General features: G+C 45.3%; 1 protein-coding gene and 1 long non-coding RNA gene across 4 annotated transcripts in view; one reads left to right on the forward strand and one right to left on the reverse strand.

The window, feature by feature from the left end:
• Positions 1 to 13,890, forward strand: part of THRAP3 (thyroid hormone receptor associated protein 3) — a 78,316-nt gene extending 64,426 nt beyond the window's left edge. For all 3 annotated transcript variants that reach the window (XM_045476731.1, XM_045476732.1, XM_045476730.1), the window contains 8 exons: positions 729 to 1,442; positions 2,387 to 2,559; positions 3,312 to 3,423; positions 4,450 to 4,534; positions 6,499 to 6,686; positions 9,512 to 9,707; positions 10,135 to 10,278; positions 12,297 to 13,890. In XM_045476731.1, the coding sequence (XP_045332687.1) occupies positions 729 to 1,442; positions 2,387 to 2,559; positions 3,312 to 3,423; positions 4,450 to 4,534; positions 6,499 to 6,686; positions 9,512 to 9,707; positions 10,135 to 10,278; positions 12,297 to 12,518 (1,834 nt within the window). In that variant the 3' untranslated portion in view covers positions 12,519 to 13,890. The remainder of the gene's footprint in view (positions 1 to 728; positions 1,443 to 2,386; positions 2,560 to 3,311; positions 3,424 to 4,449; positions 4,535 to 6,498; positions 6,687 to 9,511; positions 9,708 to 10,134; positions 10,279 to 12,296) is intronic.
• Positions 6,807 to 9,554, reverse strand: LOC123597615. Its single transcript, XR_006712175.1, has 3 exons — positions 9,440 to 9,554; positions 9,004 to 9,085; positions 6,807 to 6,916 (listed from the first exon to the last, which is right to left on the reverse strand). It is a non-coding gene; the product is annotated as an uncharacterized LOC123597615 (long non-coding RNA).
• Positions 13,891 to 14,629: the final 739 nt, after the last annotated feature.

Genomic DNA, 14,629 nt, shown 5'->3' on the forward strand with positions numbered 1-14,629 from the left:
CCTTCATTAATGGTACAAATGAGATGTTCAGCCTCTGTACTTTCCAGCCTTCAGTGAGTCTGCTTTAAAGTGTAAGTGTGGTTCCTTGCCAGGACTGGGAGTCTCATTAGGAGACTCAAGGATGAGCTCTGCTTTTCCATAAGAACGAGTAGGATGGTTTTTGCCCTCTTCCCCCAATTAACTTGTATTTTGTTTTTTATTTGTGTTCGCAGTATATTTCATATTTAGATCTTCTAGGTGACTTGAAGCAAACATGAAGTCTCTTTTGAGACTTGTATTTCCAAATGTGAGTTGTATAAAAAGCAAAACAGTCCAAGGTTGAACATTCTATGTTAACTTTGCTGAAAGCAGATTTTAAGTGACTGAGTGAAGGTTGGATAAGACCTTAATTTTTTTTTTCCTAGACCACTTACAGGTAAGTAGGTTTTTGTTTTTTAGTATCCTAAAAAATTACCTTTGCTGTTTTCTTTTTGGTTGCTCTTGTAAGATACAACTCCATGGGCCATGTATTTTTCTCTTAAATGGCATCCAAGTTCATAGATCTGTGAAGGGCCACTTTTTAGAAATTACTAGAAAGTAACCAAGTAGAAAGTCCTTTGGTAACACTGGAATCTACAAGACATGTTTGTTCAGAGAATTAAAAAAAAAAAAAAAAAAAAAAAAGTGCTGTTTTAGATCAGGTTGCTTAAAGAAGCCTCTTTTGTGTCTCCCTTGTGTTTTATAACTAGGTACCTAGAAGAGCAGAAGACCGAGAACGGGAAAGATAAGGAACAGAAACAAACAAACACTGATAAAGAGAAAATGAAAGAAAAAGGGAGCTTCTCTGACACGGGCTTGGGTGATGCGAAAATGAAATCTGATCCATTTGCTCCCAAAACTGATGCTGAAAAGTCTTTTCGGGGTAGCCAGTCTCCCAAAAGGTATAAGCTTCGAGATGACTTTGAGAAGAAGATGGCTGACTTCCATAAGGAGGACATGGATGGTCAAGATAAAGACAAAGCGAAGGGAAGGAAGGAATCAGAGTTTGATGATGAACCCAAATTTATGTCGAAAGTTATAGCAGGTGCAAACAAAAACCAGGAGGAGGAGAAGTCCGGCAAATGGGAGGGCCTGGTGTATGCGCCTCCAGGAAAGGAAAAGCAGAGGAAAACCGAGGAGCTGGAGGAGGAATCTTTCTCAGAGAGATCCAAAAAGGAGGATCGGGGAGGGCCCAAGAGAACCGAAAGTGGGCACCGGGGGTTTGTGCCTGAAAAGAATTTCCGAGTGACCGCTTACAAAGCAGTCCAGGAGAAAAGCTCTTCACCTCCCCCGAGAAAGACCTCTGAGAGCCGAGAGAAGCTAGGAGCCAAAGGAGACTTTTCCTCAGGGAAGTCTTCCTTTTCTATTACTCGAGAGGCCCAGGTCAATGTCCGGATGGACTCTTTTGATGAGGACCTTGCCAGGTGAGGTGTGGTCCTTGAACCTCAGGGCTTTAGTGGTCTAAGGGGCATCTCCTTATCCCTCTCTCTAAGGATGTTCTGGAACCAGGACAGGCCCCTCCTGTATTTCCTGTGCTATCCAAGTTTCATAGCTGATACGTCAACCTGTGTTAAGTGGAGAAGTGTGTGTCACTAAGGAGTTATGTGTTGGGGGCAGTATCACAGGGGTGGTGAAGCATCTTTGCAGTCTTCAGTGACTGGCTTTCTGGGTGTTGGGTCCCCTCTTGACCTCTGTCCATTACCCTACCCCATATCCCCTGTCATCCCATTTTTTCCCCTTAAATGTGCTTAAGGTGATTTTGCCTGTGGAGCCATCCAGAATCCATTTTTCCGCGCTGGTTACCAGAGTCAGTTATTACTACAGACCTCCATCACATAACATAGCAATTTTAAAGTTGGGGCTTGGGTGGAAGAAGGGTGTGTTGGCAGAACTTTAGGGAAGAACGGTAAGGCCCAGACTGACTGTGTTTTATACCTGGTGTGAGAACCGCACAGCCAGTTGGAAGTCTGCCTGAGCAGCATTCCAGGCACCTCCCACATCACTGTGTCACTTCACTGAGTGGCCCTGGCTGGGCAAGCTAGTTGATCTTTTAAATACTTTTCAATTTGTTGTGTGTGTTAAAACCAGCAGCGACTCCAAAAACAGAGTTACTGATGTTCAGTACTTTACCCTGACCATTTGTTCCTGTCAAAGACTCCCAGTGAAAAAAGGGAAGAGAGATTTTGGATGCCCTTTTCCCTAGTTATGGTCCATTGAAATTACTTTGAACTTGGGTAGGAAGCAAAAAGGAACTTTGTGGGTAAATTTAAAACTACTGAGGAAAAAAAAGCATTGTATTTTTAGGGTTTGAGTGTTTTGACTTCCTGTATATCTTGTTACACGGGGCCTCCCTATGTTTCTTTTTCAGACCCAGTGGCTTATTGGCTCAGGAACGCAAGCTCTGTCGGGATCTAGTCCATAGCAACAAAAAGGAACAGGAATTTCGTTCCATTTTCCAGCACATACAGTCAGCTCAGTCTCAGCGGAGCCCCTCTGAACTGTTTGCCCAGCATATAGTGACCATTGTTCACCATGTTAAAGGTAAGTGCAGACCCCAGCTTGCTTGAGCCTCCCTTTCTGCGTGCTTAGCTTCCTCTCCTATAAGCAGAAGGATGAGTGGGTGACTAAGGGAGCCTTTTGGGGCCCTTTATCTCATCAAAAGGGCCTTTGAAGCTAGGGACTGGCTTGAAGGAAATTCCTTCCGAGGAGGAGTTTGCATTTTGTAATTACAGACTTGAACATTTCGAAATTATAGTAACCTGTGCTCATGAGAATAGGTAAAATACTTCACGTAAGGTTTAAAATGCTGGCAGAAGGAAGTATGAAAAGTGGCTTTTCCAGCACCTCTGTCTTTTCCTTTCTAGCAGATGAAAGCCTGTAGAGATCTCTCAGAGACTTTGTGGTGTGAATTTCTTCCCCACATTATTCTACCATTTCCTGGGCAGATTGAGGTGGGCAGGTTGGGAATGGCTGAGAGAAGTGATACAGAAGCTAGGTTGGGCCAGTTACAGGTTCTACCTGAAATCTAAACTCCAGTGGGAGTCGGTGCGGTGATTCACAGAGAAGTGAGCTCTCGGTTTCCTTGTATCCATGTCCTAAGACAAGGGACTTATATAGTGGAAACCCATTGGCCAACATTGGATCGTGTCTGAACCAGCCGTTTTTCCTTCCTCTTTTCAGCGTGTTTGTTACGTGTATTTGACGACTTGAGTCACATGTCTGGCTACAGGTTCATGCAGAAGAGTTGAATATTCTGCCTTTGGTAGCATAACGTGTTCTTTGAATTCCCACAGAGCATCACTTTGGGTCCTCAGGAATGACATTGCATGAGCGCTTTACTAAATACCTAAAGAGAGGAACTGAGCAGGAGGCGGCTAAAAACAAGAAAAGCCCAGAGATACACAGGTGAGGACTTCAGCCTTACACTGGAGGTGGCCATAAAAGATTGCTCATCAGATAATAAACTCCTCTTGTTTTTATCAACATTAGGTGCATTAGCAGCAGGGTTTAGGGTAAATACTCTCCAGACTCTAGCAGTGGGCGTTTGTTGTTTGAGTGGAAAGGACATGCCTTAATGACTATGGTTGCTCACTTTGGGCCTGAGGAAGACCGGCCTTTTGATATAGATGAATCCTTGTATTGTTGGGAGCTGACAAATAGTAACCTGTGACCACTGCGAACTTCTATAGGCAGAGTAAATGCTAAGTTTCTGTAAGCAACCCCTGTGTTCCATATATCAGTTCTTTTGGAAGAATTTGCAGTGGGTGGGAGAGCTTGCAGAATTATATCAAAGGGTTTAAAGCCCAGCAGTTTTAGAGTATCACATTCAATTGTGGCAGTATATTCAGCAGTTACAGGCTTTGTCTAGAAACAAACTTGGCCGTATCTTTAATTTCTTAATAGTCCGCTCTTGAGCCTGTTGCGGTAGGTAGAAGAATGCTGTTTCTACAACAGTCTTCGGGTTTTAGGGCCTTTGGGGTGTGTGTACGTGCCAGGCCGTTGTTTTCTCATCTAGACCGAATCTCATAGGTAAATAATGGGCTATTCTATTCTTATTCCCAAGATGAAAACTGCTCTTTGAGGTTAGCAGGGCATGGATAGTCTTGATGTGAATTTGAGATAAAAGGTGTGGGTGTAGGTGAGTCTTTCTTCCTGGCTGTAACAGTATTGGGAAGGAATGAGAAGTTTCTTCAGTTTGAGTTTGAGAGGTTGGTGCGTATGTCGTGTGTACGCGCCTGTGTGCTCACGGACACACCTATGGGAGAGTATAAACATATAAGCAAAGAATGTAAATAATGTATGTGTCTAAGTTAGGAAACATAATGAAAAAGAATGCCTATGATTCTGTTGCCCAACTTATGAACTAAAATGTTACCACTACTGTATTCACACTGTGGGATATTAAACCTTTTTTCTGTTTTCAATTTTTAGGAGGATAGACATTTCTCCCAGTACATTCAGAAAACATGGTTTGGCTCATGACGAAATGAAAAGCCCACGGGAACCTGGCTACAAGGTGAACTGTTGCTTTGATCGTAATTCCAACAAAATGAGTGCGTTGGGCATGAACTTGACAGAAATGTGTTTGTTTAAATTACTCTCTACTTAAGTTTGTGTTTTTCTTTTAAGGATGGGCATAATTCTAAAAATGAACTACAAAGGGTTAATTTTTATTAAATGTATCAACAACCTTTGTGAAGTGGTTAGAATATGGTAAATGACCCCAAAGTCTATTGAGGTGAGCTTGAGAAAAAAAAGAGAGGAGTTTTGGAACAAGTGCCCATGATGAGAGAAGAAACTTTTTGTGATATTTTTCTGCTTGTAAGTATTATCAAATCAACTATATTACATGCACTATTTCCAACCATGATTTCAAAAAGACATGCATGTCAGAGGAGAGTGAAATATTCATATCTTAACATGGTAGACTGTTTTAAACAGCTAGTCCAGTTTTTTTTTTCTAACATTGTACCATATTTATCATCTGTCGGTTACTGTTACTTTGAAAGCTAAACATTATTTTGATAGCCCAGCTACATTTGCAATGATGTGCACGCAAACATAGTTATTAAGAAGTTAAAGCTTGTATGCAGTCTTTTTACTGTGAAATAATAGGTTTGGGTTTTTTTTTAAGTCTTAGTGTTTATTGACCTTCATTCACATATGCAGTTAAAATTTAAAATTAAAGATTTCCATTGCTGCTGAAACCTTTTCTAAAGATATTAATCTTCAAGTCTTCTGGACAGAATTGTCTTGGTAGTTGAATGTGATGAGAAGCACTCTGGCACAGTGTCTTCTCTCCCACCCCCTTTTCTTTTTCTCCATTTGTCGCCTCCCCCACCCCCCAGTACTCCCCTAGCTCGGCACTAACCATGTGAAATGCAAGGCTTTGAAACAGAAGAGAGCTGGTCCTCAAGGCCTCACAGAGCTGACCCCATAGAGGTGCTGGGGGTGCACGGCCTCAGGGAGCAGCGTCTGCCTTTGTTTTGTTGTTTTGTTCTGTTTTTGTCTTTGGAGGGTGCAGAGGCCCCATTCCCTCTCAAAACCAACATGATAAAAATAAACCTTAAACTTATTCCGGCAAAAAGCTTAGTAGTTTGTGTAAGTGCAATGTTAATACAGAGTCAGCTGCCCATTCCTTCCTCTTTTAGAGAAGTTTTACTTCCCATGAGGCAAATCCTGGTGCTTAATGATCCTGAATCCACCTTGCCCTCTGCTCTGAGTGTCCCAAGAGCTGTCGAAAGCCTTTGCCCTGGTTTGGGACGCACAGTGCTACTGCTGTCCATCTGCGGTGCATGTGCCCTGAGGCTTCGACTTCCTAGGAAGTCAGCAAAAACGGGGTTTTGCTTTCTTTTTCTGCTGCTGCTTTTTTCTTTTTTAAAATAAATTTCGACCTGGTATTGTCACTTCATGAATTTTCCATTATGGTTTTTGATGTTCCCTCTCTAAAGCTGTTTCTCATTGTAACTAAGCATTTTGGAAGGCTGCTGAAGTGTCCCATGCTCTGTTGCTGGGCTGCATGCTCAGAGCCAGTTCCAAGGAGAGCATAAACCCATGGTGGCTGCCACAGCATAGGTAGGGAAGGACAACACGACACAGGCATTTCCACTCTTGGTGGTGACTATAGGCCTGAGCCAGCCTAACCAGCCACCCTCTAAAGCGGAATTTGGCCTTCTCAGCTTGTAGGTTAGCCAGAGTCATTACTGGGCCACAGGGGAAGCAAACAAGGCGAGATCGATGTTTAGCATTTTCGGAAGGTAGACATCATTATTTCAGAGAACTGGTTTGGGTTCTGTGAGGGACCCTCAGGAAGGGACTTCTGTGGGACGTCCTGTATCCCTCCCAAGCTTGGGTGCAGTGCCTCACACTCCCAGTGCTTCCTCTGTACCACTCCATTGGAGTGGAAACCACAGTTTGTGGGGTGGTTGAGTTGGCAGCCCTGAATCCCAAAAACCTTCATTTTGATTTCTCTCTTGGCAGACTGAGGGAAAATACAAAGATGATCCTGTTGATCTCCGCCTTGATATTGAACGTCGTAAAAAACATAAGGAGAGAGATCTTAAACGAGGTAAATCAAGAGAATCAGTGGATTCCCGAGACTCAAGCCACTCGAGGGAAAGATCAGCTGAGAAAACAGAGAAAACTCATAAAGGATCAAAGAAGCAGAAGTACGTAAGCCCCTGTTCCCTCATTCAGACTCCTGAGTGGGGTCTCTTGTCTGCTCCTTCTGGGCTCTATACCAGAGTTTCATTTAGGGTTAGGGATGATAGCAGTTTGTTCTTTGATATCCTGTAACTGTCAGGTAAGGTCCCTGGCTTGAAAACAACTTCTGCATCAAAGTAGGGGTATGATCCTTGTCCAGAGAAGGCCTCCTGGGAGATGGGTGTTTAGTTTGGCTCTAGGGATGGAGTGGAAAATCATTTGGGAATTCCTTTTGGGTTATTTTAGACATTTTCTTTGATACATTCTTTTTCATCACAAATTTTAATGGGGAGGTTATGTTTTAGAAATGGCTCAAAGTTGTTGGCTCATAGTAACACTTTTGTCAAAGACATAGGGTGAAACTAAATAATAGGACAAGGTTGTTGATTTTTTTTTTTTTTAAGAACATTACCTCCCCCCCCCATTAATGTTTCTTTATTTTGAGAGAGAGAGAGAATATGAATCCCAAGCAGGCTCAATGCTGTCAGCACAGAGCATGATGAGGGGGTTCTTGGGGCTCTGTCTCACGAAGCATGAAATCATGACCTGAGCCAAAATCAAGAATTGAATACTTGAGTGAGCCACCCAGGCGCCCCAAGATTGTTGATCTTAAATGCCCTTTAAGATCTAGTTTGACAGACACTTCCAAGTAAGGTGTTCCAAATATTCTTTAAACAAAGGTAGCATTGTTGAACTTCATAGGGCAGCATTCATGCCAAGGTCCTGTCATTTCTGTTTACATCTGTGAAAGTTCCATGACTTTTCAGTCATGTTTCATTAAACATAGAATTGAAGCCCCACACATTCCCATATGAAGCAACACCACTTTTGCTGTTTCTGAACTTCGGCCAGCAGGCGTTTTCATTATCCATTTTCTGATAACAATCCTTTGAGATAAGTTGCACGGTTGGTATGGTACCCACTTTGCCCATTTGAAAGATAAGCTGAGCTTATAATGATTTTTCTGAAATGACATAATTATCAGCTGACATCAAAACTCAGATCTTCTGTTCCACTTTTGCTTCCTTCCACTGTGTTACTTGTGCATCAGGAGCCCTGGCACTTGCCAGGGCTGCCCCCTGACAAAGGGACCTGATAATCCTCAACAGGGAGTGGATGTGGTGGTCCAGTAGTCCTCAGCACTGCTTCTGGTGGAAAGGAGGCAAAACCCCTCAAACATTTCAGGGTTGGGTTTGGATTATTGATCCTGATTCCTTTCCCTGGAACACGTACCTCTTCCCCTGACTTGCTGTGTGATGTTGAAACCCTAGTGTTTTGTGATTGGGGCAAGAAGAAAGATGTTTAATCTCGTTAAATATCACTCTTCAGGGGCTCCTGGGTGACTCAGTCGTTTGGGCATCCGACTTTGGCTCAGGTCGTGATCTCACAGTCCGTGAGTTCGAGCCCAGTGTTGGGCTCTGTGCTGACGGCTCGGAGCCTGGAGCCTGCTTCGGATTCTGTGTCTCCCTCTCTCTCTGCCCCTCCCCTCTCATGCTCTGTCTCTGTCTCAAAAATAAATTAAAAAAATTTTTTTTAAAGAAATTAAAAATCTATATATATATGTATCACATCACTCTTCAGTTTACAAAAACGGTTTCTCGAGTGACTGAAGAAGAACTTAACCCAAGATCACACAAGTAATAAAAGTGATGCTGGGACTCTAGTCTGAGGCCTTTTGGGATCTTGTTTTTAAAACCTCTTAGAAAAATCCTGTGATGATAACTTAGATTTCCCCTATTTATGAGTAAATGCTAGAAAGAGGCACTAGGATTTAAATATTTAAGATCTTGAGCTTCTCAAATGTCGAATGTGGTGGGAGGGGGAGCAGGGTGCTTTGTTTGAGAAATGGAGGAGGACATGGGAAGGGAGGATAGCAGTAGGTTATTGGCGCTTGGCTGGCCTTTACCTCTAAGTGTCCTCTACTCCTGGGAGCCTGGCCTTTCTGCCATCTTAAAGGCAGCCAGTAACCCCCACTAGCACATGGCAGGGCTGGCACCAACTTCTCCATAGACAGTGACTCATTGTAGTAAGCTAATTTGCCCTGGTCTGTAATTTCTCTCAGATGAAGGGAAGGGAGGGAAGTAACTCTGGGAAGAGTTTTGCCGGATCCTGCGCTTTAATAACTCAACCTGTTTGAGCTCAGTGAGAGGTGGTATGTGGGATAGTGGTATAATTAGAGCTAGGTTTGAACCCCAGTTCTGCTCAGCTCTGTCACCCTGAATCTCTTGTCTATAAAGTGGGAGAAATAATACTGAATAATCACAGCCGCCATTCACTACTCACCTGCTATGTCATTGTGAAGTGTTGAAGCATATTGTTTGTTCAGTCTCTAGAACAGGCCTAAATTAGGCCAGTAGTGTTCTTCCTATGAGAAATAAAAGTAATGTAAAGCACTAAACACATGGTAATATATTAAGCCTCTGTCCCAGTCCCAGATACATCATGGCTTACAATGCAGTGTTCTCTCCTCTGCCTTTCTAGTTCATGCAAATGTATTATACGGGGCCATGGGCTGTGTTCTGTTCCTTCTCTGTGTATGTCCCATGTTCATCACAGGCTGACACATAGACCTGTCACTGAACATGACCCACAGAACTGAGAGGAGGCCTCCTAGGTACCCTGGGTGGGTAAGTTGGGGGTGAGTTGGGTGTTTTGAGGTTACTCAGTGTCTTCAGTGTTTTCATCACAGATATGTTCCTGATTGCCCTGTGCTTCTTACCAGTGAGTCCCCAGCCAAGGGCTGTACCCTGGAGCTTGGTGATTTAAATCCCTGGCTCTTCTGTTTTCGTAGGAAGCACCGGAGAGCGCGAGACCGGTCCAGGTCATCCTCCTCTTCCTCCCAGTCATCCCACTCCTACAAAGCGGAAGAATACACTGAAGAGACGGAGGAGAGGGAAGAGAGCACCACAGGCTTTGACAAGTCCAGACTGGGGACCAAAGACTTCGTGGGTCCAAGTGAAAGAGGAGGCAGAGCTCGAGGGACCTTTGTAAGATCCTGCCCCCTCTCCCTTTCTCTGAGCCCCTATTCCTCCCAATTGTTTGTTTATCCAAATACTAGTTTTATTGTCCTTGATACAAGGAATTCAGTCTATAGATCCCAGAATCTGTGGTTCCCCTCTTCCTTAAGCTTTTTCTTTTTACTTATATTTCTTACCTGGAAAGCCTCTTGGGGCTTCTGGCCTCATTATTTCCCCCACTTACCTTGACTCCCTGCTATGTCTATAGGGAGGGCCTTGTGCCATGTGGTCCTCTCTGTATGGGCTCCAGACTTGAGCTAGAGACCATTTGACCAGCAGATTGACCAGAGGACTGCTGTCTGTTCTGCACTAGAACAGGATTTGAACAGAAGGCAGGGAGTTGTTTTTCTCCATTCCTGACAGAGTCCTTTGTTCCTTTTCCCTACTTATGCCACAGCAATTTCGAGCCAGAGGGAGAGGCTGGGGCAGAGGCAACTACTCTGGTAACAACAACAATAACAGCAACAACGATTTTCAAAAGAGAACCCGGGAGGAGGAGTGGGACCCCGAGTACACACCCAAAAGCAAGAAGTATTACTTGGTAGGTGTCTGGGATAAGCGGGAAGGGCCGGAGCAGTGCCTTGGGCACACGCAGTAGCTGATACTAAGGCTTTAATTGATCTGTCCAGAACTGTGATTAAATACGTGTGCAGGCATATTGCGGGGGGGGGGGGGGGGGGGGGGGGTGGATTTGTACTTGAGGGACAGCACAGTGCCGGCAAAGATGAGTGTTCTCTTGAGAGCTGGTCCTGGCCTCAGAAGTGTTTTATCGTCTAAGAGGTTTATGGATTCTAGGATAAACAAGAAGGCTTGCTCTGGCCTTTTTAGTCTGTGAGCTTTTTTTTTTTTTTTTTTTTTAAGTTTATTTATTTTGAGAGAGAGTGTACAGGGAAGGGGCAGAGAGAGAAAGAATCACAAGCAGGCTCCGCACTGCCAGCACAGAGCCCGACACGGAGCTCAAACTCACGAACTGTGAGATCATGACCTGAGCCAAAGTTCAGAGTCAGACACTTAACCAGCTGAGCCACCCAGGTGCCTCATAGGTCTGTGAGCTTTTTAATTGCTAACCCAACCTCAGCCTCCCTCCAGCCTTTATTCAGGGATGGAGTCATAACCCTCTCCCAAGTCTGCAGTTCCACTCTCACTCCCTCGTGCAAGATAGATAGAAAAGACAGCACAGGGTTTCTGTGAGGGAGGGGATCTGTCTCCAGAATGAAATGACACTGGGCTCCTCTCATCTCAGCTTCTGGTCACTCCGAAGTAGCAGGCATTTCCCAGCCTCTCCCTGTCTCCCTCATATTGGGGCTCTTCTAGGCTGGATTACCTTGCCAGTGAGTAAGTTCTCTCCGCCTTGCTATATATCACTAGCAGGCCTAGGTCCCAGCACGTGACTCTGAGTGTTGTAACCAAAGTAAACTTGCAGCCAAGGCTTCATCACCCACAAGAAGGGCTGATGTTGGTGTGTATTGTCAGTTGCACAGTTAGGAAACAGGTTTTGTAGATGGTTGTGTACAGCCAACTTCACTTTTCTGGGGCTGCTAGAAGCTGAGTTGAGACTCCTAGAGGACCCTTGGACCCTCCAGGGAGGAGTTGGTGTGGCCTAGGATCAGTGCTGGAGTGGCACTGCTATGGGAGAAGGATTAAAGTCCATCTAGAGCCTTTCTCCCTGTCTCCCATCTGCCTTCTGAAGGAGCATTGCTGGCTTCATGCATTTAGGCTGTTGAACAGGCAGCCCTGGTAAGAAGCAGCTGGCCCTTAGCTGAGTTGACCCCTGGAGCCTGAGGTCCTGCTTGTGATGGTTTAGAGTTTTTGGAGCCTCCTTCTCTCATGAGATCATCAGAACAGGATTGAGATGCAGAACAGGATTGAGATTTTTTCTGCTCAGCCACACTGCCTCTTTGCATGAAATTAAAGGGGGGATAGAAGATGGGAGGCTGGGTTCTGGTCCTGCCTTTGCCACTTACAGGTCTGACACTGTGACCAAGTCATTTGCCTTTGTTCTCACTTCCTGTTCCAGGCTTGTTGGGGTGGGGGGGGGTGGGGCGGGCGGGAAAAGCTGACATCCCAGCGAGGTATTGTCACTTCCTCTGGTAGCTGCCTGATGTCCCACATCAGACATAGCTTCATGTTTTGGTGTGATTGGCTTTCTCAGACCTGTCCTTTGAGAGATGGTGTATTAAGTAACATCGAGTCACCTAAAGTTGCTAAGCCTTTTTCCTTCCTCTTTTGCATGGTGGAGGGTGATAATGATAGGAGGGTAGAAGTGAGGATTAAATGAGGTCATGGGTGTGAAGGTCTTTCAGTGCTCAGTGAGGGTTTTATCATCATTATTATAATGCCCCCAAGCCACTGCCTTAGAATTCCTAAGGCACACAACAGGAAGATCATCTTGGATCTGAATCAGTAGCATTTTTGGACTAGGGCACAGGGATGAGGACACAAAAGGAACAAATGGTGGGGTGGGGCAAAAGGTTGGTTTGAGAGTCACATTTGGATGAGAAGAGGGCTCTGGCCATGATTGTTCGCTCCAGTACTGATGGCAGTTTTCCTTCCTCTCAGCATGATGACCGTGAAGGCGAAGGCAGTGACAAGTGGGTGAGCCGGGGTCGGGGCCGAGGAGCCTTCCCCCGGGGTCGAGGCCGGTTCATGTTCCGGAAATCCAGCACCAGCCCCAAATGGGCCCATGACAAGTTCAGTGGGGAGGAAGGGGAGATTGAAGACGACGAGAGTGGGACAGAGAACCGAGAAGAGAAGGACAATTTACAGCCCACAACTGAGTAGGGGCCACTCTGATGGGAGCCCCTGCCCAGGGGAGAGAGGGCGCTGGGAAGATGGCTGGTGAGGAGCGAAACAGAGAAGCCTCAAGATTGCGAAAATCCCACCCCCCTCACCCCCCAGCCACGCAGAATCCTATCACCGCCGAAAGCATCCCTGGCGCCAAGTCCCACTGGACAGGCGGCCGGCTGAGGGGCCTGGGGGTTGGGCCCAGCTCTGGAGCAGAACACAACACATTGGGCTTTAGCTGTGTTTCTCATTTGTTGTTGGTGTGCGGGGTGGGGGCTGGGGTAGGGAGGGGAGAGCGATACCTGGATTTTGGTTTGTTCCCTATTAGAAACCAACAGTTTTGTTCTTAATTTCATTTGGAGCTAAGAGGACTAATTTGATTTTCAATCTCTTCTCCCTTATCCTGATTTTAAAAGCCCTTCTTCTTCCTTTTTTTTTTTTTTTTTTTTTTTTTTTTTAGGCATATGTAGTAACCATAGCAGAAAGATTTAATTTGGGCAACTTTGATTCTTCAAAGAGAAAACAAAGCATGTGAATAAACTTTGAAGTGTTCACCTCAGTTTGGGACCAAACTGCTTGGATCTTTGTAAAAATTGGTTTTGTATGTCGAGGAGGAGTTCAAGGCCTTTCTGACCACCTTGTGTTCCCCTTTTCTGCACAGCCATGTATCCGATGGTGTGCTGCTAACCATACCCCACGTCCCCCCCACACCCCAATATTTTCTGATTTCTTCTGGGCTGGGCATCCCATTCTCCACCAGCAGCTCCAGTATCCCAAACTTTGTAGTCCTGCTGATCCTCTCAGCAACAGGGGTGGAAACTGGACGGCAGTTTCTGGTCTGTTTTCTAAGAAACTTCTGAATTCTATTATCTTTACAAATATAAGATGAGAAAATAATTTTTTCAATATTTTTTATTAATCTTTTTATAAAATGAAAAGAAACTCCTATGATCGATTAAGGAAGGTGGTTATGGCTGGGTGGTTTGTGGGGGTTTGTTTTTTCTTTTCCTTTTTTTTTTTTTTTTTTTAAACCTTAAGCTTTAAGTTGAAACATTCTTGGATGTTTGGGGGGAAAACATCCTCTTAAAATGGGTCCTTGTGCTTGCCTTCTGGGGAGGCGGTCCTGAGCAGGTGAATCATATGGCATTTATGCATATGTTATATGCGGACTGCACCCACCTCTTCCCCCCACCCCCAACCTTTGCCTCTTGGGTTGTTGTGCTTCTTTCCCCTTACTTTGCTACATTTCTATAGTTAAGTTGGTTTTACTTGAATGATTCATGTTTAGGGGGAAAAAATGAAAACACCCTTCAAATTTGTTTCAACTCCTCCTGCAAATAAATAAATAAATGAAGAAGGCAGATGTAAATGGACTCTGGTCATTGTCACCCTTAGTGTGGGGGGGGGGAGGGGGGGGAGGGTACCTGCCACAGCAGCTTCAGGGCAGCTGAAAAGACAAATGTCTGTGAGGGCTGGGCCCAGACTGTTGCTCAGTCTCTTCATCAGCTCCGTGCCCAGTTGTTCTGGGAGGAGACTGCCACCCTTTGCTGGCTAGTAACTCGTCACCCCAGTGGTTTTGCATCATCCTGTAACTTGGACACCCCAAGAGAACTAGGTTTTTTCCCTGTGTTACGGGCAAGGACTTTGGCTTCCAAAGTGGTGGGGTAAAGGTCACGGGTCGTGGACAACAGGTTCAGCCTTCCGTGTTCACCACTGAGCAGAAAGATTACTTGAAAGCCCAGCCTGGATGGGATTGGCACCAGATGGACCCTAAACTTCAGCCCTTACTAGCTCTGAGCTTGGCTCTGAGCAGGAGCCACGGAAGCTCTTCAAGTTCCTTTTTTCTCGCCCTTTTCCCAAGGAGAATCTGGGAGGTGTTTTATGAAACCAAAGAAGCCAGGTGGCGGGAAGCTGGGATCTCTGCCCTCCTCCTTTGACCTGGGGTGGGGCTGTGGGGGTAACGTGCCTTCCAGGGACAGCAGAGATTTGGAGTACACTAGAAATAGCTTTGTGTGCGCTAGACAGCCACCTCCTCCACCCAGGGCCTGCCTCAGAGCAGTTGCAGCCTGCTGGGGGCCCCACCCTGGTATGCGCCTCTCCCGCCTCTT

Source organism: Leopardus geoffroyi, chromosome C1 (genome assembly GCF_018350155.1).
Source record: "Leopardus geoffroyi isolate Oge1 chromosome C1, O.geoffroyi_Oge1_pat1.0, whole genome shotgun sequence".
Taxonomy (NCBI): domain Eukaryota; kingdom Metazoa; phylum Chordata; class Mammalia; order Carnivora; family Felidae; genus Leopardus; species Leopardus geoffroyi.